The sequence below is a fragment of the Sciurus vulgaris genome (assembly GCF_902686455.1).
Source record: "Sciurus vulgaris genome assembly, chromosome: 5".
NCBI lineage: Eukaryota > Metazoa > Chordata > Mammalia > Rodentia > Sciuridae > Sciurus > Sciurus vulgaris.
This window is the reverse complement of record NC_136465.1, coordinates 98972328-98999715: the sequence shown is the minus strand read 5'-3', so window position 1 is coordinate 98999715 and position 27388 is coordinate 98972328. Positions and strand designations below refer to the sequence as shown.

Sequence of the window (27388 nt, the reverse complement as noted above, 5' to 3'; positions counted from 1 at the left end):
AATATAGACAAAAACAGTAAAGTTTTCTTGTGATAGCTCTCCTACCGAAGATACACTGTACATTTTTAATATGGTCAAAACAAACTATTTTAATATGAAATGAATATGCACTTGTTTTCCTTCTAATTTTCGAGGGTCTCTGTTCTCTGCATTACTTAAGGAGTGGCATTTGGAATAAATCTTCCTGATGGGGGGTGACACTAGTCTTTTTAATTCTCTACTTACTTCAAGAAAACTGAGGAAGCTTCCAGAGAGTCCTTTCCTCAATCTGAAGGGCCTTAAGAAGACTGTGCTAATATTTCATTGCTAAAATCTGTACATTTTTAATATAGAAGAGGTAAAATGTTGAAATGTGGTTTTTGTTTTTAAACAGAGCTCTGATCCCTATAAGGTCTACTTATGCATAGTTAGAATGAATTACTTGGTACTCTGCTTGATGAATAACCACTATGGCTTAGTAAATGGATATTTGGGTTTTCCTTATAATATGCCTGGGCATACCTGTAATTAACTGATTGTTACTGTGACCATCCCAAGAAATGTGATTTTTCAGTGAACATTTTCTTGTCTGAGGTGCTCCCATTTTCTCTCCCTGAAAAATTAGTGGTTTCTTTAATCTCATGGGCAAAAATCTAAGCAAATCTACCTAAGTTATGAATAGCAGTAAAATTATATACTCTTATCCTATTAATTCATTTATTAAAAATTTTTAAACCTCCATTGTATGACATATGTTGTACTAAGTATTGAAGTTACAAAAATAAAAAAGCCCCCAATCCTTGATTGAAATGGATGACCACACAATTTAATCTAAGGACATTTATCTGGATTTGATTGTCTTATGGTTAATTACTGGCACATCTGCCTGCTTCTGATTTTTTGGCTTTGTTTTTGGAACTATGTTGGGCATAAAGAGAAGAGTATAATGTTTAGTAGCATCAGTAAATTTGGACAATAAATTTAGTTAACACTGAGTGCTTTGTGGGCAAGATGAGATAAAACAAATGCTGCTCTTCTCATAGGCAACCCACAGTGGAGAGATGTACATGGTTCAGGTAGCCATAATGGAATCCTGTGATAGTGCACAACTGTAGTATAATTTCTAAACCTAGGGGCTATCCAGCAGACTTCAGGAATTTCAAATCACCTTTCCATCCACATCCCCAGCCCTATGATAAAAGACCTTTATCAGTGGGCTGGGGATGTAGCTCAGTTGGTAAAGTGCTTGCCTCATAAGCACTAGGCCCTGGGTTCAATCCCCAGCACCACAAAAAAAAAAAAAAAAAAAAAAAAAAAAAAATTACCCTTATCACTACACTTCAAACATCTATCCAGTTACAAGAAGAGTGGTAAGTGACTAATTACCTCATTTGACCACTACTCGCCTTAGCTCCAGACTACCAGTTGTCTTAGTCCAGCTTTTTATGGGCATCAAATGATGGTGTGTGTCTGTTTGTCTCTGTTTGCCCATGTCAGGTAATTGAGTCAGCCCTTCGTGCTTATATGACTGACTCCAACCCTTCAGGCCACCTGGTGTTTCTTTTTTTTTTTTTATTTAAATTTTTATTTTTACATACTGCATTTTGATTCATTGTACACAAATGGAGTATAACTTTTCATTATTATGGTTGGACACAATGTAGATTCACACCATTCATGTAGTCATACATATACACAGGGTAATACTGTCTGTGTCATTCTATCTTTTGTTCTCCCACCCACTCCTGCCTCATTATCCTCCATACCATCCAAAGTTCCTTCATTCTTCTCTCCACCCCCACCACCACCTGCCCTCGTTATGTGTCCTCATCCACTTATCAGAGAAAACATTCGGCCTTTGGTTTTTTGGGCTTGGCCTATTTCACTTAGCATGATATTCTCCAACTTCATCCATTTACCAGCAAATGCCATAATTGTGTTCTCCTTTATGACTGAGTAATATTCCATTTTATATATATGTATATATGCATATATATATATATATATATATATACCAGTTTCTTTATCCATTCATCAATTGAAGGGCATCTAGGTTAGTTCCACGATCTGGCTATTGTGAATTGAGCTGCTGTGAACATTGATGTGGCTGCATCACTGTAGTATGCTGATTTTAAGTCCTTTGGATATAAGCCAAGGAGTGGGATAGTTGGGGCAAATGGTGGGTCCATTCCAAGCTTTCTGAGGAATCTCCATACTGCTTTCCGAGTGGCTGTACCAATTTGCAACTCCACCAGCAATGTATGAGTGTGCCTTTTTCCTCACATCTAAGCCAACACTTATTGTTGCTTGTGTTCTTGATAATAGCCATTGTAATTGGAGTTAGATGAAATCTTAGGGCGGTTTTAATTTGCATTTCTCTAATTACTAGAGATAATGAGTACTTTTTCATATATTTGTTGATCACCTATATATCTTCTGTCTGCCCATTTCCTTAGCCCATTTATTGATTGGGTTCTTTGTATTTTTGGTATAAAGTTTTTAAGTTCTTTATATATTTTGGAGACTAGTGCTCTATCTGAAAGATGTGTGGAAAAGATTTTCTCCCACTTTTTAAGGCTCTCTTCACATTACTGATTGTTTCCTTTGCTGAGAAAAAAACTTTTTAGTTTGAATCTATCCCATTTATTGATTCTTGCTTTTATTTCTTGTGCTGTGGGGGTCTTGTTAAGATCTGAACCTAAGCCAGCATGATGAAGATTTGGGCCTACTTTTTCTTATATTTGATGAAGGGTCTCAGGTCTAATTCCTAGATCCTTGATCCCTTTTGAGTTGAGTTTTGTACAAGGTGAGAGATAGGGGTTTAATTTCATTTTACTACATATGGATTTCCAGGTTTGCCAGCACCATTTGTTGAAGAGGCTATATCTTTTCTTCATTATATGTTTTTGGTTCGTTTGTCTAGTATGAGAAAACTGCACTTATGTGGGTATGTCTCTATATCTTCTATCTGTACGATTGGTCTACCTGTCTATTTTGGTGCCAGTACCATGCCGTTTTTGTTACTATTGCTCTGTAGTAAGAGTTTATGGTCTGGTATTGTGATACCTTCTGCATCACTCTTCCTGCCCAGGATTGCTTTGGCTATTCTGGGTCTTTCATACTTCCAGATGAATTTCATGATTTCTTTCTCTATTTCTATGAGAAATGTCATAGGGATTTTAATTGGAATTGCGTTAAATCTGTATAGCACCTTTGGAAGTATAGCCATTTTGATAATATTAATTCTGCCTATCCATGAACATGGGAGATCTTTCCATTTTCTAAGGTCTTCAATTTCTTTCTTCAGTGTGCTGTAGTTTTCATTGTACCTTTCACACCTTTGGTTAGATTGATTCCCAAGGTTGGTTTTTTTTTTTTTTTTTTTTGAGGCTATTGTGAATGGAGTTGTTTTCCTCATTTCCCTTTCAGATGATTCATCACTTACGAATAAAAATGCTTTAGATTTATGTGTGGTGATTTTATATCCTGCTATTTTGCTGAATTCATTTATCAGGTCTAGAAGTTTTCTGGTGGAATATTTGGATCCTCTAAATACAGAATCATGTCATTGGCAAATAGTGACAGCTTGAGTTCCTCTTTTCCTATTTGTATCCCTTTAATTTCTTTGTTCTGTCTAATTGCTCTGGCTAGAGTTTCAAGGACGATGTTGAATAGAAGTGGTGAAAAGAGGCCATCCCTGTCTTGTTCCAGTTTTTAAGGGGAATGCTTTCAGTTTTTCTCCATTAAGAATGATGTTGGAGGGCTGGGGAGATAGCTCAGCTGGTAGAGTGCTTGCCTTGCAAGTACAAGGCCCTGAGTTCGATTCGATCCCCAGTACCAAAAAAAAAAAAAAAAAGAATGATGTTGGCCATGGGCTCTACATAAATAGCCTTTACAATGTTGAGGTATGTTCCTACTATTAGTGTTTTGAGTATGAAGGGGTGTTATATTTTGTCAAACACTTTCTCTGCATCTATTGAAATAATCATGTGATTCTTGACTTTAAGTCTGTTGATGTGGTGAATTACATTTATTAATTTCTGGATGTTGAACCAACCTTGTATCCCCAGGATGAACCCCACTTGATCGTGGTGCACTATCTTCTTAATATGTTTTTGTATGTGATTTGTCAGAATTTTCTTAAAGACTTTTACGTCTATATTCATCAGAGATATCTGTCTAAAGTTTTCTTTCCTTAGTGTCTTTGTCTGGTTTTGGTATCAGAGTGATACTAGCTTCACAGAATGAATTTGGGAGGGTTCCCTCCTTTTCTATTTCATGAAATACTTTGAGGAGTATTGGTGTAAGTTATTCTTTGAAGGTCTGGTAGAACTCAGCAGAGAATCCCTCTTCTCCCAGGCTTTTCTTGGTTGGTAGGCTTTTGATACTTCTTCTATTTCATTGCTTGAATTTGATCTGTTTAAATTGTGTATGTCCTCCTGGTTCAGTTTGGGAGGATCATATGTCTCTAGAAATTTGTTGTTGTCTTCAATATTTTCTATTTTGTTGGAGTATAGATTTTCAAAATAGCTTCTCATTATGTTATATATTTCAGTGGTGTCTGTTGTGATATTTCCTTTTTCATCATGAATTTTAGTAATTTGAGTTTTCTCTCTTCTCTTTGTTAGTGTGGCTCAGGGTTTATATATTTTGTTTACTTTTTCAAAGAGCCAACTTTTTGTTATGTCCATTTTTTGAATTGTTTCTTTTGTTTCAATTTCATTGATTTCAGCTCTGATTTTAATTATTTCCTGTCTTCTACTCTTGGTGGTGTTCTGTTCTTCTTTTTCTAGGGCTTTGAGCTATAATGTTAGGTCATTTAGTTGTTCACTTTTTATTCTTTTTTTGAATATTCTCCATGCAATGAATTTTCCTCTTAGTACTGCTTTCATAGTGTCCCAGAGATTTTGATGTTTTATTGTCATTCTCATTTACCTCTAAGAATTTTTTTTAACTCCTCTCTGATGTTTATTGTTATCCATGCTTCATTCAGTAGCATATTATTTAGTCTCCAGGTGTTGGAGTAGTTGTTTTTTGTCATTGATTTCTAATTTCATTCCATTATGATCTGATAGAACACAAGGTAGTATCTCTGTTTTTTTTTTGCATTTCCTAAGGGCTACTTTGTGGCATAACCTTTGGTCTGTTTTAGAGAACGATCTGTGTGCTGCTGAGAAGAAAGTGTATTCTCTTATTGATGGATGGGGATATTCTATGTATGTCTGTTAAGTCTAAATTATTGATTGCGTTATTGAGTTCTTTGGTTTCTTTGTTTAGTTTTTTGTTTGGAAGATCTATCTAGTGGTGACAGCGGTGTTTTAAAGTCACCCAGAATTATTGTGCTGTGGTCTATTTGATTCCTGGAATTGAGAAGGATTTGTTTGATGTACATGGATGCACCGTAGTTTGGGGCATAAGTATTTTTGATTGTTATGTGTTCCTGATTTATGATTCCCTTAAGCAGTATGAAACATCCCTTCTTTATCCCTTCTAACTTTGACTTGAAGTCTGCTTTATCTGATATAAGGATGGAAACCCCTGCTTTTTCTCTGAGTCTGTGTGCATGGTAGATTTTTTCCCCTTCTTTTCCTTTAGTCTGTGGATGTCCTTTTTATGAGATGAGTCTCTTGAAGGCAGCATATTGTTGGGTCTTTCTTTTTAATCCAGTATGCCACTCTATATCTTTTTTTTTTTTTTTTTTTTTTCACTCTATATCTTTTGATTGATGAGTTTAGGCCATTAACATTCCGATTTATTATTGAGATATGAATCGTATTCCCAGTCATTTTGGCTTATTTTTGGTTTTTAACTTGACTTGGTTTCTATTTTGATTGGTTTTTCCTTTAAGATAGTTCCTCCCTTTGCTGATCTACATTGTTGTTTTTCATTTCCTCCTCATGGAATATTTTGCTGAAAATGTTCTGTAGCGCAGGCTTCTGTTTGTAAATTCTTTTAACTTTTGTTTATCATGGAAGGATTTTAATTCCTCTTCAATCTGAAGGTTAATTTTACTGGTATAGGATTCTTGGTTGACAACCATGTTCTTTCAGAGCTTGAAATATGTTGTTCCAGGCCCTTCTAGCTTTTAGGGTCTGGGCTGAGGAATCCATATTGGTTTCTCCCTATATGTAATCTGAGTCTTTTTTCTCACAACCTTCAAAATCCCATCTTTATTTTGGATGTTAGGCATTTTCATTATAATGTGACTTGGTGTGGATCTGTTGTGATTTTGTGCATTTGGTGTTCAGTAAATCTCTTGTATTTGATTTTTCCACTTTATTCTTCAGGTTTAGGAAATTCCCTGGTATTATTTCATTGAACAGGTTGTTCATTCCTTTTGTTTGTTTCTCCATGCCTTCATCAGTCCCAATAATTTTTAAATTTTGATCTTTTCATGGTGTCACATAGTTCTTGGAGGTTTCATTCGTGATTTCTTACCATCTTCTCCATTTGATCAACTTTATTTTCAAGATTAAATATTTCGTCTTCATTGTCAGAGGTTCTGTCTTCCAAGTGATGTAGTCTGTTGGTGATGCTTTCCATTGAGTTTTTTATTTGGTTTATTGTTGCCTTCATTTCAAAGATTTCTGTTTGGTTTCTTTTGAGAATCTCTATCTCTCTGTTGAAATGATCTTTTGCTTCCTGCAGTTGCTCTTTCAACTGCTTATTGGAATGATCATTCATTGCCTGCATTTGCTCTCTTATCTCATCCTTTGCTTCATGAATCATTTTAATTAAGTATATTCTGAACTCCTTTTCTGACATTTCTTCTACCATGACGTCACTGGATTCTATTAATATAGTATCTAGTTTTGTTTGGAACATTTTCTTCCCTTGTTTTTTCATGTTGTTCATGTATCTTCCCCTCTAGTAGTGCACATCTGGGGTATTGTAGTTTCCCCCCATAGGCTTATAATGATCCTGCAAGTTTCCAGAACCTCTTCTTTCAGGAGATTAATATTAGCAGTGCCCAGTACAGCACTAAACCAAATAGCCCCTATGAATACGTTAACAATAAACAAAGAAAATAGAGTAAGAAAAGTAAAGAAATAAAAACTTAAAAATTTTCAAAAAGGAGAAATAAAAGCTACAATATAACAGTTACATACTGTTCAAACCTCCCGGTCTTCAGTACCCTGATGCATGATAGGTACCTCACAGTGAGCTTCCACAATGAGCTTCCAGTCTCTAGCATGCGTCTCAGAATGGGATTTTCCCCACCTAAAGATGGGAGCTTCTGGTTCCAGGATAATCCAAGATGGCCACACTGGCTTCCAAATGTGTTGGCAAATGGGAAGCTGTAGCTCAGGGCATAGGCATAGTCAGGCCTGGAGTCCTAGAGGTGGGATGTGGTCAGTCGGGCCAGGGGTCCTGCAGGTCCTCGCTATGGTCTCAAAATGGCAGCAGCCACTGTAACCAAACCTGCAGGTACTGTGACAGTGGACTTCCAGGTTAACAGCAGGCAGGAGGCTACCAGCAGACAATCGGCAGGTGGACCTCAGGCGGTGGGTGATGGTAGGTGAAAGGCAGGCGATGGGCAGGCAAACGTGCAAATGGCGGATGGTAGGAGCTAGTCAGTGAGCAATCTGCACTCAAAAAGTAGTCGATATGCTGGCAGACTGTGGTTGATCGAGGTGGGCAAATGGGGTAAACAGCAGGGGATCCATAAGCAGCAGACTGCCTCACAGAGAAACAGATTTCCTCTGCTTGAAACCCAGGTTAAGGAGTGATTTGGTGTTTCTTTTAGAAGTATTTATATTAACAAGCTTTCATCTAGAATTTTAGTTTTAATAATGAAACAAGGATTATGGATAACTGATGGTTCATTACCAAAATCCCATTGTAGTCTCTTAAAGGTAGTCATTTCAGTGTTATAAATTAACACAAGAAAAATCCTGTTTATGCTTGGTTAAGTATTTGTTGAGTTAATATGCACCAAACAGCCTCTGATCATTTTCCTTAACCTTTTAAGACTCCCCCAAAGTCTTCCTCCCTAGGGCTTTACTGTATTTGCACAGCATGAATCTGTGAGATATTACAAGTCCACTGTCCTTTATCTTCAGTTCTCAAATCCAAAAATTTTGAAAACCATACATTCTTTTTGTAAGTTATTTATCAGAAAAGCCAGACCTGAACTGAATTAACCTTATATTATATATGATTTTTTGTCCTATTGGAACATTTTATTGGTTCGCTGCAAAAATATGTTATTTGGTTCCAGGGTACTGCCCTCAGTAGTTCATACATATGATCTATGCACTGTGTGACCTTTCTAAGTTTAAGAAACCAAAAATCTGAATTCTAAAACATGTCTGCTCCAGTCAAACACAGTGGCACACATCTGTAATACCACCAACTAGAAGCTGAGGATCCAAAGTTTGAGTCCAACCTGAACAATTTGGCCAAACCCTGCTCTAAATAAAAAGGGATAGAAATGTGACTCAGTGGTAAAGTGCCCCCGGGTTCAATCCCCAGGACAAGGAAACAAAACAAAATAAAAATACCTACCCCCAAGGGGTTTAAATAGGGATTGTGGGCATATTTAAGTATAAATTATCTATGACAGAATGGTTTAAGAGGGCACTTTAGTATTGTGGATAGTTTTTAATTGTGATAATTTGTGTAAACAAAACACCTTTAATTATCTTGTAACTCACTTTATGCCTATATACGATGGTTCTGTAATCAGAGATTAAATATAGGAAATGTGACTATGATTGCATTTGTTTCATTTCATGTGCCCACAAAATGAGGCCTGACATCATATAATCAGCTTACCAAAGGCTTTTGCCATGATCATATATGTAAGAAAGAAATGAGCTTCTGATTGGGGATTGTAAGAGTATTCATATAATCAAAAAGTGATCCATAGTAATATATTATATCTTGTACATTTTAAGTGGAATAAGTACCAAGAGCAATTTTATTAGTTCTTGATTTTTCCCACATTATAAGGGAATGTAGATTCACATACCAGTGATTTTAAGAAGCAAGGAGTGTGCCAGGAACAGTGATATATGCCTGTAATTCCAGTGCCTTTAGAGACTGAGGCAGAAAGAACCCAAGTTTGAGACCAACCTCTACAATTTAGCAGGTCCTTGTCTCAATATAAAAAATAAAAAGGACTGGGGATATAGCTCAGTGGTAAAGCTCTCCTGGGCTCAATCCCCAGTACCAAAAAAAGAAGCAAGGAGTATGATGATTTTTTCCACCTATCCACACCACTCTAAGCCACACAAATTTAACTCTTTAATTACAGAGGAATAAAACTGACCTATTTTCTGCATAATCATAAACATTTTATTTATTTTTAACAGAATTTTTTCTGGTATTTACAAGCTTAATGCAGCAATTGTATTTTTACTTGGACTCTTTCCTTCTGTGCAGATTATCAACGCCTGATGACTGTGGCAGAAGGCATCACCACACTTTTGTTCCCATTTCAGTGGCAGCATGTTTATGTGCCCATCCTCCCTGCTTCTCTGCTACATTTTCTTGATGCTCCTGTACCTTATCTGATGGGTCTTCAGTCAAAGGAAGGAACCGACCGTTCTAAACTAGAACTTCCTCAAGAGGTAAAACTTCTAATGAATGATGAAATTTGCTGTTTGTTGATTTAGGTCAAGGCTACTTTTGTTAAATGCGTTGTTTTCATCCAATTGCATCTCTCTGGCTCTTCTTAATCTCCCAAGTATGTCTAAGGTAGAACCTGAGCCATGGAACACAGATCATCATCCAGTGGTTACTACAAGATAGCCATTAATTAAACACAGTTCAAAAACAGGACAGTGGCATATTTTTATACCTATAAATTTTTGAAGATGGAGCAATAGTAGTCATAATCTTCATTGATTTGTTCTAAAAACACTTCATTTCTTTTCCATACTTGTTACAAATTTTATTTTTAAACAACACATCCCAAGTCTGACATCCTTTAAAATTGTTTTAATTGAGGTGAATTTGATTTTTTTTTACCTCCCATCAAGTGAAAAATAACATCTTTCAGCAAACTGGGGATAATGGAAACTTCAAAGACTTTATTCTCTGTTTGCAGACATAAGGCCAGTTAACATCCTGTTCTAAATATTAATTTGGCTTTACCAGCTAGACAAAAATTTTAAGCCCTCGCTTTTTTGCCACCTAATGTTACTATATTTTTAGTGCGCTGTATTTTGAAATGTTGTTTGAGAGAAAAAATAAGCAAGAATTCTTGAAAGCATTTGACTCTGATTTTTGGCTATTGTTAATGGTACTTAGAATTGTACAATAAAGCTTTTGAAATGAAATATTGATGAGGGTACCATGGCCTGTTAAAATACACAGAATAGTTAATTACATTATATTATTAGCTATTTAATTAGCACCTTTCTTAATACAGTCTCATGCTGAGCTTCACTTCTATTTGTTCTTATTTCCCATAGAGCTTCTCGTTTTAATAAGTGAGCTTAAAATAACACACTAAGCCATAGCCATTATACCCCGTAATGATTCCTATAATCATCCATTGCTAACTTTTATTCTAATGAATGTTTCCCTACCAAAATTAACTTTTTTTTTTTTTTTCCCAAGAGAAAATAGCTTGATTTGGGTCATATAAAATACATGGGCAAATTTTCATTGTTCTTTTGGGGCTTGCTCATGTTCTCTGCTTTCTGCTTCTTATTTTATCTCTTTTTTTAATTCCTTGAATTTTCTTATTTTCTTTTTCATTGAATAAATCTAGAATTTTATTGTTAGAAGAAATAAATTCTTTAAATTTTCAAAGAAAAAGAAATGGACTAACCAAATGCACTTTATTTTAAAGACTTAAAAAGAACAGGTGGACATGTGGCACATGCATCTAATCCCAGCTACTCAGGAGGCTTGAGGCAGAAGTATTAGAAGTCAGAGGCCAGCCTGGGCAATTTGGCAAGACCCCGTCTCAAAATAAAATTCCAAAAGAAGGAGCTGGTGTTGTAGCTTAGAGGCAAAAGGCCCTGGGTTCAATGCCTATACCACCACCAAAAAAAAAAAGAGAGATAAAGAAAAGAAAGACTTAGGGCTAGGGTGTAGCTTATGTGCAAGGTCCTAACTTTGATCCTCAGCACTGGGGGGAATAAAATATTTAACAAGACATTCATTTTCTTGTTGAGTATCTGATCTATTTTGTACATTAATCGAATTATGTTTTTAAGACTATTTAGTATGTAAACACTGTCTTTCCATTTTACATGAGTAATTGTTTAGATATTTTTAAATGCCACCTTGGTACATATGTAGTTGGAAGATATTTATATGTCTGCATGTATCATCTAACTAAAAATAAGTTAAAAATTGTAAAAGTTCTTGTAATGCTGACTGTGACTTTCTAATTTTTTTATCCACGAGTTCAATTCTGTTTTTTGGATTTTAGTTTTTAGGGTTTTTGTTTGTTTGTTTGTTTGTTTTGTTTGCAGTGCTGGGAATCAAAACCAGGGCCTCTTATAAATGTTAGGCAAATGCTTTACCATTGGGCCATATCCCTAGCCTTCAATTCTATTTAATAAATACATATATCCATCTATTAATAGAATTATATGAATTAACCTGAATTAGCTGTTAAAAAAAATAGCAGTGCTTCTACATAGAAACTATAAATTAGGTGCATCATTGTTCTGGAAGAAAAGGCTAACAGTTTATCACTTCATTCTGGTATCATTTTATGATGAGATGAAGTATCTGCCTCGCATAATTTTGGGGAGAGGAAGTAGGTATAAAAATAGCCATTTAAAAAAGTGACTTAAGTGTAATCATTATTCATATTTCCATATTTCTCGTCCTGTTCCCTGAAAACTATAAATAAAATAATGGCTAAAATTAGGTTAGAAGCTTCCAAAAATAGTTGTGAAAATGATAAGTTTACAAAATGAGTATTTCAAGAAGGTATGATTTTAGTTGTTAGGTAACTTATGTAACTGCATAGACTGATAATTAACTACCCACTCCCTTTCCCCATGACTCCAAAATGATAGGCACAAGTAGCTGTTTGTTATATTATTTTTTTAGAGAGCGGGGTGAGAGAGTGAGTGTGGAAGAATATAACTCCAAGGATTAATTGCATAGAATGGTACCTCACTTCAACTGTGCTTGCTCATCTTTATAGTAAGTGATAGACAAAAAGAAAAATCAAACAGAATGGCTTTTGCCACTTTGCCACTTTGTTTTTGTTTTGTTGAGATTGAGGGAATATTTTATTTATTTAGTTTTATTTTCTTATTTGTGGTGCTAGGGATCAAACCCAAGGCCTCATGCATGCTAGGCAAGCTCTCTTCCATTGAGCTATATTCTCAGCCCCTAAGAGAAAATTCTAAATGATATCCTCTGGCTTACCCTTATGACAGCTTAACTTCATATGCTAAGAAGCTAGATCACTTACAAATAAACCTGATGGAAAGTGGTTCCCAACTCACATCCTAAATATTTCCTGCTACTGCCTCCTTTTTTTACTCCCTCTTATTGGCGCTCAATAGACTATAGTCTCACATACTATTTGTGTAGAATAAATGGAGGACATCAAGATAAACGAGTTGATTTCAGCTTTCCAAAACAACAACAATAAAATTATAAGTATCAATAACACAGGTTAGTCAATCTCTTCTCTAAGAGGACCTTCTTTTTCCCTTGAGACTAACTTTCGCCACCCTTCTAATAAACTGCTATGCTGTGTGGAAAAAAAAACACCACAGGTTAAATAAATAAGAGGAATAAATGAACTAAGACTATATAAAGGAGATCAGGATGCTTCTACTTACAGAAGAAATAATTAAACTTCTGCTTGACCTCTTTTGAGGGAACTTTTGTTACTTTTGAGGTAATTATATATCATGAAGATTTGTGGGTGATGTTGATCAGTAGATCTATAAAGTACTTAGTCCCAAAGCAGTGTCAAATTGTGGTGTTGAGTATATTTTTTATCATGTATGTAATAGTTCTTGAGCTTTTCTTTTTTTTTTTTTTTTTATTTTATTTTATTGTAAACAAATGGGATACATGTTGCTTCTCTCTTTGTACATGGCGCAAAGGCATACCATTTGTGTGAGCTTTTCTGATAGAATATTTTTAGTTAATGGTATTGAGAGGAAGCAATTTGTCAAAACTATTGTGTGGGATTCATATTTGTTTTAGAGAAAATAACCTTTTTTGGTTTTCTTCAATAATTTTTAATACACAAATTTGTATTTCCTATTTCTACTTTGTGGTAATCAGAGCCCTTCTGGGTCCCTCCAAGTAGTCATAAGGGAGGATTTGGGAGACCTTTGTAGGAGCATGAAGAGTGGCCAGTCTGTGTTACCGGACTCCCACCTGCACAACACACTTAGTTCAGCAGTGATATCATGAGCATAGTAGGCTTTAAATGTTATGTCAGAAAATCTTTTCATTGGAGGAGGAGAGGAATGTAAAAGGATAGTAAGGTAAGCAGGCATTAATGAAGTAGATAGTATAAAATTAAAATGGAAGGTTACTGGTTAATACTTAGCAAGTTAGTGAATTTTTTTTCTTCCATTTTTAAAAGATATTGAGTCATCTGTTTGAATTTTGGTGACCTACTTTCTGCCTTTAAATATTTCAGTGTATCCTACTTTCAAGAAATGCAAGACACACATAAAGATGTGGATTTTAAAGAAAGTTCTAGGCAGCACTACTGACTTAAGCAAGATGTGACATTTCAGCTCTTTATTTAGAGAAAACAACTGACGTTGGAGATGAGGAAAAATAAAGAAAAAAATCACAAGAAAACACCATAATACACCACTCTTTTTGAGGATACATATCTGAATAGGTGCCAGGAATTTACCTAAGTTCTTGGGCCTCAATTTTTTCATCTGCATAATTGAAGGACTGGATTATAAAGGTTATATCAGGCTCTAGGAATCATTGTTGATTATCTAATCATGTATAGGAGGAGGAAGTCTTGGGGTCTTATTGAGCTTAATTTGAAACCTCACCATACTTTTAGCTTGTTGTCCTCTAACATGGTGGGGGGAGGATTAAAGGAGAAAAACAAAGACCCAACTGTTTACTCCCCTTTTACCTAACCTTGCCATGTGGGATAAGAGGACAGTATGAATTCTCTCCTTAGTTGCCTGGTGGGAAAGGGGAAACTCAAGGTGATGCTTCCCATTTTGTTTGCTTACACATGTTCTGTGTTCAGCTGTTAATATAGTTGGAATCAGTTTTATGTCATGGGCTACATCTTTGGTGCCCATGCTTTCCCCACTTGGCTCTAAACCATCCCTATTCTAGGAGCTCAGTCATCTTTTTCATTGATAACCTTGTTCTGATCAAGAAGATATGGGACAGTAAAGGTAAAATACTGTTTGGAGTCTACTGCTATCAGGTCCTCAAGGGATAATCAGATTTCATTCAGGTACTTGGCCTCTTGAATTTTCTGTATCTATTTGGGGAAAAAAACCTTAAAAGTCTTTTATTCGAAATAAATTTCAAACCTAGAATGTAAGCAAACTGAGAAAACATTTCTTCTGATTTTTGCCATTTTCCTCATATAAGTCAACTTTTAATTATTCAAGTTACTCACTGTTATCTAAGTGCTTGCTTCTCTTACCTCTTTCTGCTTGTGTGTGTGTGTGTGTGTGAGAGACACACACACACACACACACACACACACACACACACACCAGGGATTGAACCCTGGGGCACTTAACCACCAAGCCACCTCCCCAAACCCTTTTTTTGTATTTTATTAGAGACAGGGTCTCACTGACTTGCTTAGGGCCTTGCTAAGTTTGCTGATGCGGGTTTTAACTCGAAATCCTCCTGCCTCAGCCTCCCAATTCGCTGGGATTACAGGCATGCACTACCACACCCAGCTGCTTCCTGCTTTTTGTCTAATGACTTCTAAAGTGATTTTGCTGTTCTGTGAAGTTCAGCTAATTTGGGTAAAGTGAAAATGTGTGGATTATCTGTGAATTGCATTCGTCTGCCAATTTCATCCATTTGGGGGTACTAGAACTCTAATTTTTAGCAATTACTGTGAATTCTAAATTATAGATGTTGTTTGAGCAATGGAATAATAGCAAAGAATGATAAAGCTCATTATGAGCATTTTACCCAGTGATGTTCATGTGTAAGATCCTGCAAATTTGGGGTACCTGTACCCATTTAGGAATGCCTAATGGATGCCAAATATCAGAGTTTCATGTCAGATTGTAGTAAACTGTTAAGACCCAGAGAAAATTATTATGGATATTAAATGTGGTATAAAAATGCTCACCTAGGGAAAAATGCTGGCAAAAGAAATTATTTTTTAAAGAATAATAACTCAGGGGAAGGGGTTGTTGGTAAGTGGTAGCAAATGTGCTTAGTGACCCTAAATTCAATCCCCAACACCACAAAAAAAAAAAACTGAACCTCGAGAAGGTTAACATAAAAGACATGGTAAAAAACAGAAAGGAGGGCCTGGGATATAGCTCATTTTGTAGAGTGCTTGCCTTGCAAGCACAAGGCCCTGGGTTCAATTCCCGGCACTGCAAGCAAAAAAAAAAAAAAAAAAAACCAGCCAGGTGTGGTAATAACACATGCCTGTAATTCCACCTACTCAGGAAGCTAAGGCAGAAGGGTAACAAGGTCAATGCCAGCCTGGGCAACTTAGTGAGACCTGTCTCAAAAAATAAAAAGGATTAGGGACATATATAGCTCGGTGGTAGGGTGCCCCTGGGTTCAATCTCCAGTACCTAAAAATAATAATAATAAGGAAGAAATAAGAATTTTAAAAAACAAATGCAGCATATTCTATGCTTTTATTTATAATAGTTGGCAAGAATGTTTTTGGATATAAAATTAAACCTTCATATTTCTTTTTTCTATTTCAGGCTAATTTGTGCTTTGTGGACATTGACAACCATTTTATTGAATTGCCCGAAGAATTTCCACAGTTCCCCAATAAAATAGATTTTATCCAGGAGCTCTCTGAAGTTCTTCTTCAATTTGGGATTCCTCCAGAGGGCAGCCTACATTGTAGTGAGAGTGCCACCAAACTGAAGAATCTGGTTCTGAAAGATTTGGTCAATGACAAGAAGAATGGCAATGTCTCCACTAATAACATCAGCATGTATGAGTTATTGAAAGGCAATGAAACCATAGCCCGCCTGCAGGCTTTGGCCAAAAGGACTGGTGTGACTGTGGAAAAAATGGACCTGTCAGCTTCTCTGGGTGAAAAAGAAAAGGATTTAAAACTGCAGTGTGAAGAGGCAGAACTGAGGGACTATCAGCTAAATGTACAGCTGAGAGAGGTCTTTGCTAACCGCTTTACACAGATGTTTGCTGATTATGAAGCATTTGTGATTCAAACTGCCCAGGACATGGAATCCTGGCTGACCAACCGGGAACAGATGCAGAACTTTGACAAAGTAAAAGAACCATAGTTTTCCTTTTTTATGGTTCTTTATGGGTTACATTATCGATTTTGTTAACTTGTTTTAAACACAAATTTTTCCTCTCCTGTCCCACTAAGAACTTTCTGTCACCAGTATTTTACAAAAAGCAAATCAGCCAGCTTATAAGACTGGTCATCAAATTGTGTATTAGATAACCTATAATCTCAATTTAAAATTTTCTGTATTTGACAATGCTTAAATTATAGAATTGTGGGGGTGTGTGGGGAGATTGAATTCAGAGGCACTTAACCACATCTCCAGCCCTTTTTTGTTATTTTGAGATAGGGTCTCACTAAGTTGCATAGGGCCTTGCTAAGTTGCTGAGGCTGGCCTTGAACTTGTTATCCTCCTGCCTTAGTCTCCCAAGTCACTAGGATTGTAGGTGTGCACTGCTGCACCCAGATAAATTATAGAAACTCTAAACAGCTTTTTCAAATTTATTAATACTGCCTGACCTTGTAATGGTTTTGTTTTCCCTTATTTTATGATCAAATCTAGTCAAATGAAGGCTATTCCTTTTTAAAGAAATCCTAATATCTATATTTAATCTTCATCCTTCAGTGGGATCACAGTGTGTCCATATAAAGGTAACAAACAGTTTCGTTTCAAAAACCAAATTTTTTTCATTTTAGGATCAAAAGATATAAAGAGTGAGCAAATCAGGTTTTATGGCTATTAGTCTAAGACTATTCCAAAGTTGTTGGAAAAAGAAAGACAGAAAATGACACTAGCTTTTGATTGTCCTATTGAAACTTTTTTTCCTAAGGTTTACTATATTTTTCTGCCAGATTTTCTTTACATATTCCTCAGACTTTTTTTTTTCTCCCCAAGACAAAAGCATTTAGAGATGTGCATTAACTCTTTTAGGTCACTAGGGTATAGTTCAGTCCCCTGCCTGTGTGATTGCTGAGGCATAATAATGCTATTAAAATGAATCATGGGGTTCACTAAGTGGCATCTTTTTCTCGTGAAAGAACTCCCAAAGGGGCTAATACACTCTTAAGAGACTAATATATAACCTTGTAGCATCTGACAAGTAAGTATTAACTAAAATTTTATGGAAAGACAGAATAAAATATTTTTTATTTCATCATTTTTTTCCTGATAGAGAATAATATACCAGGAATGTCAAAATTTGCCGATTTACTCTGTTTCATTAAACTTTTTTGTGGGGGAGGAAGGTGGCAGGGTTTGGGCTTGCTAGGTAAACAGTCAACCACTGAGCTACATCACCAGCCCTTTTTTCTTATTTTGAGACAGGGTCTTGCAAAATTGCCCAGGTTGATTTTGAACTTGTGAACCTCCTGCCTCTGCCTCCCAGCTAGTTGAGGACTAATAGGCATGCATCACCAAACCCAGTTTGTTTAAACTTCTTTAATTTAAGAAACTTTAAAAAAAAAAATTTATATATTCTAATTAGTTATACATGACAGTAATCTATTAAGAAACTTTTACTCCTTCAAATTTATTCCTTTTTAGCCGGGCATGATGGCACACACCTGTAATTCTCAGATCGGAAGTCTGAGGCAAGAGAATTACAAGTTCAAAGCCAGCCTTGGCAAAAGCAAGGTTTTTGCTAAGCAACTCAGTGAGACCCTGTCTTTAAATAAAATACAGAATAGAGCTGGGGCTGAGGCTCAGTGATCAAGTGCCATGAGTTCAGTCCCCAGTACCAAAAAAAGAGCAATTTTTTTCTTTCTCTTAGATTCCTTTCATTTACCTTAACTTTTTATCTATATTTTTTCCTATCTAACTTGGAACTAATCTGTGTTACATTCACGATTCATCCTTGGGGCAATTCAAAAAAAATTTTTTTTTAACTTTTTACTTTCTTTCTTAATTTTTATGTAACTTCAAAGTGAAATTGTCTTTATATAACCCCTAAGAAATGAATGTTTCATGTTGGATTCTAGAAGAAGGCTAGTATGCAAGACGTACTAGTCTGCTACCCAAGTTTTTTTTCCACCTTAAGTGCTATAGTCCATGAGGTTTGAACCTCCAAAGCCAGATACACATGGCCCATTTTATTTTTAAAAAGACTATTTGCTCTATAAAAAATAAAATTGATATTTATCTATAAAATATCTTTTGAGGAAGTGAGCTGATTTCTAGAGATAAATCAGAGTCTTTCTCTGGTCATTTGGATTTATTTAAGTAACATCTGAACTATGAAAGTACAAAGATGAATATGTAGATTTCTGTAAGGAAGTTTTTTTTTAAGTCCTCTGAAATTTCAGAATGAAAAATATGCTAGAAAGAAGCTGATGAGTATTAAGAATAGTAACCTTAGGCCAGGGTGGTGCATGCCTGTAATCCCAGCTATTTAGGAGACTGAGGGAAGAGGATTACAAGTTCAGGGACAGTCTGGGCAATTTAGTGAGACACTGTGTCAAAATAATTTAAAAAAAATAAAACACTGGGGATGTTGCTCAGTTGAAGAGTGCTTGCCTAACACATGTGAGAACCTGAATTCAATCTCCAATACCAATACCCCAAAAAAGGGAAAGACAGAGTAACCTTATGGTAGAACTTACCCTTCCAAATTTCCCCTAGTACCAAACTGAGACTAAAATTCCTAGATCTGTGGTTCTGAAGAACAACAGAAAAGATATGAATACTTTAGATTAGAAATAAACTGATTACAATTGTAATTGAACCATTCCGTACATTATACAAGCCAGTAATATAAAAGTACAGCTTTTTGCACATGTTTTCCAGAAGCTTACTTAGGATAATTTTTCAGGCAATGGGTTTTTTTAAGTAGTTTAACCCCAGACCTACTATGTCAACACAGGTCTGTAAGCAGTTGGATTTTGAGTTAAAATAATTAAAACCTAAAAAAATCCACTTAAAGAACAAAAGAATTTCACCCATAAGCATAAATTCCATGTGGTCATCTTTTAAAGATTATTGCTGATGTGTATCTCATTGTGTTAGTTAATCATCTCACTGCCTTATGGGATTGCATAGGCTAGGAATAGAAAGCAAAAGAAACTACTCATTAGGGAGAGGGTTCAAATTTAATGGTAAGTGAAATGGATGATTGACAATCATAGCAACTTAACCCTCTCTTTCACTAATGATGTTCTCTTATTTGCATAGTGGTCATCAGGATCAGCATGTAAATCAATTTGGAAAGATAAAATTAGTGTTAAAGACATAAGTGACCTAAATTCTATTAATTTATAAGAAAAGAATAAAAAGTAGATTTTTAAGGTTTATTTAATTTTGTCAGTTTTATATGTTGTAAGATTTAAAAAGAGTAACCTTAGCAACAGATAATTTTCACATTTATCATATAGTATTGTGATGGTTTCTTTACAGTAATAATTTGCCAATTATCTCATTACAGGCTTCTTTCCTATCTGATCAACCTGAGCCTTATCTGCCATTTCTTTCACGCTTCATTGAAACACAGATGTTTGCCACCTTTATTGATAACAAAATTATGTCTCAGTGGGAAGAGAAGGATCCTTTGCTTCGGGTCTTTGATTCTCGAATTGAAAAGATAAGATTGTATAATGTAAGGGCACCTACCTTACGGACATCTATATATCAGAAATGCAGCACTTTAAAAGAAGCAGGTAGGTTAATCTTGCCTTTTAAAAATAAAATCCATGATTATTTCTTTTTACATACCCTGGGCTTTATATACCACAAAATTAATTTTCAGTCTTAGACTCCACGGCTAATCCTAATACTCTATCAAGAAATGCTTTCTATAATTTTCTTCCTATTTCTATGCTTTCCTGTTCCTGCTTGATAGTCCTCTTCCCTTAGTCAAAAAAGAAAAGCAATAATAAATTGAACGGTGAACCAGGAGATTCCTATGGTTTTTGTCTTATTCTCTTTATTGCCTTAGTAGAAAAAAATGTTAATTTCTAGCTCGCTATTGATACTGCCTTTTTACCTTTCACTTCTTTTGTCTTTATTCAAGAAAAGATAAGTATTAACTTAAAATGGCAAATCTGAGATGCTGCCTAATTTCCATAACTTAAAGTGGTATATTTGCTTTTCTAGTGTCACTAATTATATAGCTTCATTTATTGAAATTAAATCACTAGATTCTTGCATTCAAATGAGATTCTCCCATTCCTGACACCAGTTTTTCCCTCATAGAATTAGGAGTCTTGGCCAGTTTTGCCTAGCAATTATTAACAGACACCTTTTACCTACTATAGGCCAACTGTTTTACATGCATTTTTGCATTGATATTAACAACAGAAGGTATAGGCACACTTACTTATTTTTTATTTTGTTTTATTACCATCCTCATTTTACAGCTGAGAAAACTGAGACATTTAGTAATTTGCCTATAGTTGCAGAGTTCTTGGTGGAGCCATAGTTTGAATCCAGGTTTGACTGATTCTAGCACCTGAAGCCTTCTTCCTAGTTAGCTATTCCAGTTAATTAAAAAATATGTGAAATGTACCAATCCACATAATTTTATACATTTATGTCTGGTTCCTAACCCATTCTTTGCCAAATAAACAGAAATCTGTCACCCAGACAGATTTTTTATTATTTTTTCCCTTCCTCTTTATTATTATTTTTCCTTCCAAATATAGGAGTTACTTGAGAGCAAATTTTCTGCCAGAGAAAAGGGAGATAGCAAATATGGAGCTTCTTTGCTATTGTTATTTGCTTGCCTTTCCCACATTATTTAAATAGATCAGAAGTAGTGATGCTATAGTTTTATCATATTTAAGACAGGAAGTATTAAATGATTTTTTATGGAGCCATCAAGGTCTCTGAAGTATCACCCGATTGTATTCCCATGTATAAGGGTAGATTCTTGAAGCCCCTCAGGAAATAGCAATTACATCTGTGTTTCTAGACATTGAGGTAGAATGAATGAAATTGTCTGTGTTTATTCAGAGAATATTATGACTTCCACTGTTTTAATAGCCATGTGAATAATGTAATGCCTTATCGAGCGAATTTTATGCTCTTCCTGACAGAATTTTAAAAATAGAATTAAGCACCAATTCCTTTAATTTATGTCCTTCTAGAAAGTCCAATTAAAATAGAATTTCATTCAACCTCTCAGAATTTAGCACTCCCACTCTCATCACAGAAATTATATAAAGCTCTTTTTGAAAATGTGTCTTCCTATATATGAAGATTAGGCTATGGCAGAAGTCTCCCAGGAATTTAATTTGTCAGAAACTTTTTTAAAAAGTAAAAGACAGATGACTATAACTGCCTACCTCTCATAAATGATGCAGTTATTTCTTTATCAGGTAAAATTGTCCTCATTCCCCCCCCCCCAAAAAAAAAATTGAGATTGAGTTGTTGTTGACATTGGATTTTTTGGGGGCATTAATAGTTCTTTTGTTTTTTTGGCTTTTGGTTTGTATGTGTATGTGCGTGCGTGACATTTTTGCTAGTTTTGCCTCTAACCAAAAAGAATTTGATTTGCAGGCGAACTCTTTAGGCACAGACTATCGGCTGTTGATATTGTGGCACCAGAACCTCATGATCTCTGTGCAGAAACACAAGAAGTGGATAGTAATACAATTTTCTTTTTCTTTACCAGTCACCACAAATCAGTATTGGCACAAACCCTCAAAAGTCTTAACAATAGAACCTGACCTCTCAAAGCAGGCATTTGATAACTTCTGAATGTTCAGTATTCACTGGCTATATAATCACTGAAAAGTAACATTGCATTACACTCCCTGTGGCATAAATAAAGACCCTAGAGTGAGTAATTATGAATCATGATTTTTGTTTGTAAAAAACTACCCAAGGAGAACAACTCAGTATCAGTTCTCTATCATTTTAAATTCAACAGAAAAACAAATTCATTTTCCCCCTTTCATAAGGACAGAAGCACTTATTGACAGAGATGGAATTTTGTAATACTTCATGAAACATAAAATTGACAGAGGCTTTTGAGAATTCCATACCACAAATCAAGGCATTATTTTGCCTAAGTCATCCATTAATTATGTTTTATAAATATTAGAAAGCATAGAGAATATACATACGGTTGTGGAGGATTGGGGCATTATTGAATTTTAAATGTCATTTCACACTAAAATGGCATTCTCTTGCCCAGCATAGAATAATGAACTATGTTTCAAGAGAAGTTACACATTAAAAATACAGTGCGGGGGTTGGGGATATAGCTCAGTTGGTAGAGTGCTTGCCTCTCAAGCACAAGACCCTGGATTCAATCCCCAGCACCACACACACAAAAAAAAAAAAGAGCTGGGCACGATGATGCACGCCCGTAATCCCAGGGACTCAGGAGACTGAGGCAGGAGGATCACGAGTTCAAAGCCAGCCTCAGCAAAAGCAAGGTGCTAGGCAACTCGTGAAACCCTGTCTCTAAACAAAATCTAACACATCGCTGGGGATGTGACTCAGAGGTCAAGTGCCCCTGAGTTCAATCCTCAGTACCCACCCCCCCCCAAAAAATGAAATTCAGGGTATCGAATAAATTCATATGGTTTTCAAGGGAAAATTAGGAAAGCTTAAAGTAAATGTCTAACATTTTGAAATTTAAACCATGGAGAACAGTAGTAAACTTCTATACAACATCTCATAGTACTACCATAAACACAGATAACTGGCTTGGGTGGGACCAGTGACAATAAGCATATTATTTTAACAAGATGCAAAGTGTCGTAGATTAATTCCTCCCCAAAAAAGTTTTAGAATATGTTTGGGGAATTACCAGCAAGACTCAGTCTGCTGGCAATGAAAAGGGGGAAAGTAAATGAATTCTGTGAAGTACTTACAAATTTACCTTATTACTTTTATAAGTCAAGATCAGCAGTTCCATAGTGTGCTCTAGTTATCATACAATCACAATTACTGCTGTTATCACTTCTTAGTAATCACTAAGCAAAGGATTAGAGACTTAATCTTCCTTCTCAAATATTATATTTTCTCTTGAAGATTCTGTTGATAAAAACAATTAAGATCAGGATTGTCCCAGCTTACTTGGGAGGCCAAGACAGGAGGATAGCCAAGTTTGAGGCCAGCCTTGGCAATTTAGCAAGACCCTTATTCATAATTTGAAAAATGGGCTAGGAATATACTCAGTGGTAGAAAAATCAGGATTTTGTTTATTTGTTTTACCAGTGAAAATAGATAACTTTCTTTGGTTTCTAAAACATCTTCCAACAGTACTAAATTTAGTGTTTTAAAATGTGTCGAATCTATCTTTTAACTTAGAACTATTTTACTCTTCAAAAGGACAATTTCTTATCCTCTGGACATTTTCTAAATGCCTGCTTATTTGACTTCCCTGCTTTAGCCTCTTGATCTAATAAACACTCCTGAATCACTCCTACTAATGAAGAATGATGTGAATGTTGCTAAAAGTGAGGTAATAAACTTCACACAGTTCCTTGTTTTTATTGATAGAGAACCATGAATATTTAATGGATTTTTGCACAAAGAAGTAATAAGGCACTAGCATCTTCCTTCCATTTACATTGTCTTTAAGCTCAAGAAAAATACTTTGTTTGCCATCCTTTTCTTTAATATTGTACCTAGAATCATATTTTTGTTAAGCATATAGAATATCCCACTTAAGAAAATTGTTTCAGTACTAAAGCCAGCTGCCCTGCTTTTAACAAAGAAAGTACAATGAAAATTAATCATCTAATATTTATTTAAATTTAACCTTTATATACGTGATACTGATTTCTGAAGAGGCTTTGTAAAACTTATTTCACGGTGTCAGTATGATTGAATTATCCATGTGCATGAGTGGAAGAAACATTATTTTTGAAGGTTTAGCAATAAAATATCTAATCTGTTATAAATTTAAATTATAGCCCAATCAATTGAGCAAAGACTAATGAAAATGGATCACACTGCAATTCACCCACATCTACTTGATATGAAAATTGGTCAAGGCAAATACGAGCAAGGGTTCTTTCCAAAGTTACAGTCTGATGTCTTAGCAACAGGACCAACCAATAACAAGTAAGCACAATTTTTTTAATTAACTAGTTAATGAAAGGTGGGATGTTTTGCACCTCTGATTGAAGCAGTATGTCACCATTAAACTCTTATCCATCCGATGACTTTTCTAAGACCACATTAATCCATTCGAAAGATGAATTTTTTTTTTAAGATGAATTTTTTTTTTTCCACCCAAAGAACAGAGTACTGGCAAATAGCGGGTTTTTTTGTTTGTTTGTTTTTGTTTTTGTTTTGTCAGTCCCAGGGATAAACCCAGGCCCATACTTCAAATGACTGTTTAAATATAATGCTAATAAAATCTAATGGAATTTTTAAAAGTTGTACCTTTACCATCTGTATTAGTTTCTTCAGACTGCTGTAACAAAGTACCACAAATTTAGTGGCTTAAAACACTGAAATTATTCTTTTACAGTTCTGGAAGCTAGAAATCTGAAATCAAGATGTTGACAGGATTATTGCTCCCTCCCAGGACTCTAGGGGATGATTCTTTGTTGACTCTCCCAACTTCCTCCATCCCCAGAACTGGGAATTGAACCCAGGGCCTCACACATGCCAGGCAAGCACACAACCAACTGAACTACAACCCTAGCCCCTCTACCAGCTTTTGGTAGCCCCAGTAGCTCCTTGGCTTGTAATAACATAACTCCAGTCTCTGTCTTCTTATGGCGATCTTCTTTCTGTGTCTGTATCCATGTTTCCCTCCTCTTATACAGACACCACTCCTTAATCACCTCATCTTAACTTGATTACATCTGCAAAGACTTATTTCCAAATAAAGTCAGTTCATAGATTCCCAGGAATAAGACTTCAGCATACCATTGTGAGTGACATGATTTAGCTTAAATACCATTTTTTGGTATAAAGTACAAAAAAAAAAAAACTACAAAGCAAACAAAAATGAAGATAAAACCTATCATTTATGGTAGATGAGACCATTCAGAAAATATCTGAACATGGTTAAAATTTTAAAAAGAGGGCTGAATATATACTTGGTGGTAGAGTGCTTGCCTAGTATATGTGAAACCCTGAGTTTGAGGCCCAGCACTGCCCAAAAACAAAAAGAATTGAAAGCAATTAAAGCAATTTGGGTTTAGGGGAGTTCTTGATTTTAAGTGAATACTGTTATTTTATTATCAAGTGAATAATAAGAGGTTTAAAAGGAAGCAAAAGAGTATTAATAGGGAATATGGTATAAGTTGGAAAGAGTGAACTTTGAATTAAAAATCAGCAGTATAAGAATTTACTGCATTCTTACCATTAACCAGCTTGGTAATTTTGGACAAGTTGAAATCATTTGCTGCTTTTCTCATATGAAAATACTCTATACTTCTACAACATCTGTGATCCCCTTATTAAAGAGACTCAGAAAGAAAGTATAAAGGAACCAAGCAATGGGAAAAAGTGGGATAGAAGACTGAAGTAAAAAACTGGGTACAACTGGGTGTGGTAGCACATACCTGTAATCCCACCAGTAATCCCAGCAATTTGGGAGTCAAAGGCAAAGGGATCACAGATTCAAGGCCAGCCTCAGCAATTCAGCAAGACTGTCTCAAAATAGAAAGGGGAGAGGATGTGGCTTAGTGGTTGAACCTTGGGTTCCATCCATAGTTCCAGAAAGAAAAAACTGGATACTCACAATGAAGTGGCACAGCCACCTGAATTTTCAGAAGGTAAGTAGTGAAATAAGGAGAATGAAAAAGATAGAAGTATGCCTTTTGACCTCAGCAGCCCAAAGAAATGTGAAGCTCTTGAAAGGTGGCTTAAAAGTGTGATATTTCTGCCTGTCGTATGATCTGCTGAACTGTGTTGCAGAAGTTTTTGTTTTTATCTCTTTATTCCCCAAGATGCTTATCATGATTCTGTTGGTCAGGAAAAAGGAAAACAGTAAAAATGTGTGCTGAGAAAGTTTGGTTTAGTTTAATAAATACTATACCAAGGGTATGTATTGGAGTATAAGAGACTTATTGAGATGGATGTATATATAGTAATACCTGTTAGAATTTAATATACTGGAGCTGGGGATGTAGCTCAGTTGGTAGAGTGCTTGCCTCGCAAGCACAAGGTCATGGGTTCAATCCTCAGTACCGCAAAAAAAAAAAAAAAAAAGAAAGAAAGAAAAATTTAATATACTGTTTATAAGACAGAAACAAGCAGTCTTAAGTATTTCAGCAAGTGTGATCATCATTTGGTAAAATTATACTCACTAACGGATGCTTAATAATGCAAGAAATAAATTAATTACTTAAGACCAGGAATGTATGGACTTCAGTAATTTTTTTAAGCAGTGCTTATTTCCCCATTTAAAAAGCAAAGTTCGGGGCTGGGGAGATAGGTCAGTCAGTAGAGTGTTTGCCTTACAAGCACAAGGCCGTGGGTTCGATCCCCAGCACCAAAAAAAATTAATTAATTAAAAAAAAATAAAAAGCAAAGTTAAATAGGGTGTTTTTGTCCCAAAGAGCTTATAGTGAGAGCTAATTATATTATCTAAGTTAATCTTTATAATTTTCTTTTCCTAAAGCCTTTTCCACTTGGCCTGCCAAGGAAAATGTTCTACCATTTACATTTTGCTTCTTCCTTTTAAGTTTATTAACTGATATTTGCAGTTTCCTATTTTTTATTTTATTTGGATCACACTGCCCACTAACCCTAATTTCTATTTTTTTTCCCCAGTGCTGGGGCTCAAACCCAGGGCCTTGCATATATGAGCCAAGAGCTCTACCATTGAGCAATACTACCCAGCCCTCTCCCCCTACTTTTTTTTTTTTTTTTTTTCCCAGTTTTATTTTGACAGGATCTTTCTAAATTGCCTGAGCTGGCCTTGAACTTGCAATTCTTCTTCCTCAACCTCCCAAATATCTAAAATTACAGACATGTGCTACCATACCCAGTTTAGCCCTAATTTTTTAAATCTCTCAACAAATTTTACTGTCTTACACTGACCTTTTTTGCTTCAGGGCTACTTTCAAGGCCTCTGTGTCAAAGATCTACACCTAGGACTTTGTACATTTTATTTCTTAATATATGTTCATCACTTCCTTTACATTGTATAA

General features: G+C 35.5%; 1 protein-coding gene across 6 annotated transcripts in view; it reads left to right on the top strand.

Moving 5' to 3' along the window:
- The window catches only part of DENND5B (DENN domain containing 5B), a 187915-nt gene that overhangs the window by 105739 nt on the left and 54788 nt on the right, over positions 1-27388 (top strand). For 3 of the 6 annotated variants that reach the window (XM_079139276.1, XM_079139275.1, XM_079139278.1), the window contains 5 exons: positions 9367-9554; positions 15828-16364; positions 19744-19975; positions 21816-21902; positions 24188-24338. In XM_079139276.1, coding sequence (XP_078995402.1) covers positions 9367-9554; positions 15828-16364; positions 19744-19975; positions 21816-21902; positions 24188-24338 — 1195 coding nt within the window. The remainder of the gene's footprint in view (positions 1-9366; positions 9555-15827; positions 16365-19743; positions 19976-21815; positions 21903-24187; positions 24339-27388) is intronic. The other 3 variants (XM_079139280.1, XM_079139277.1, XM_079139279.1) reach the window with 1 other exon arrangement.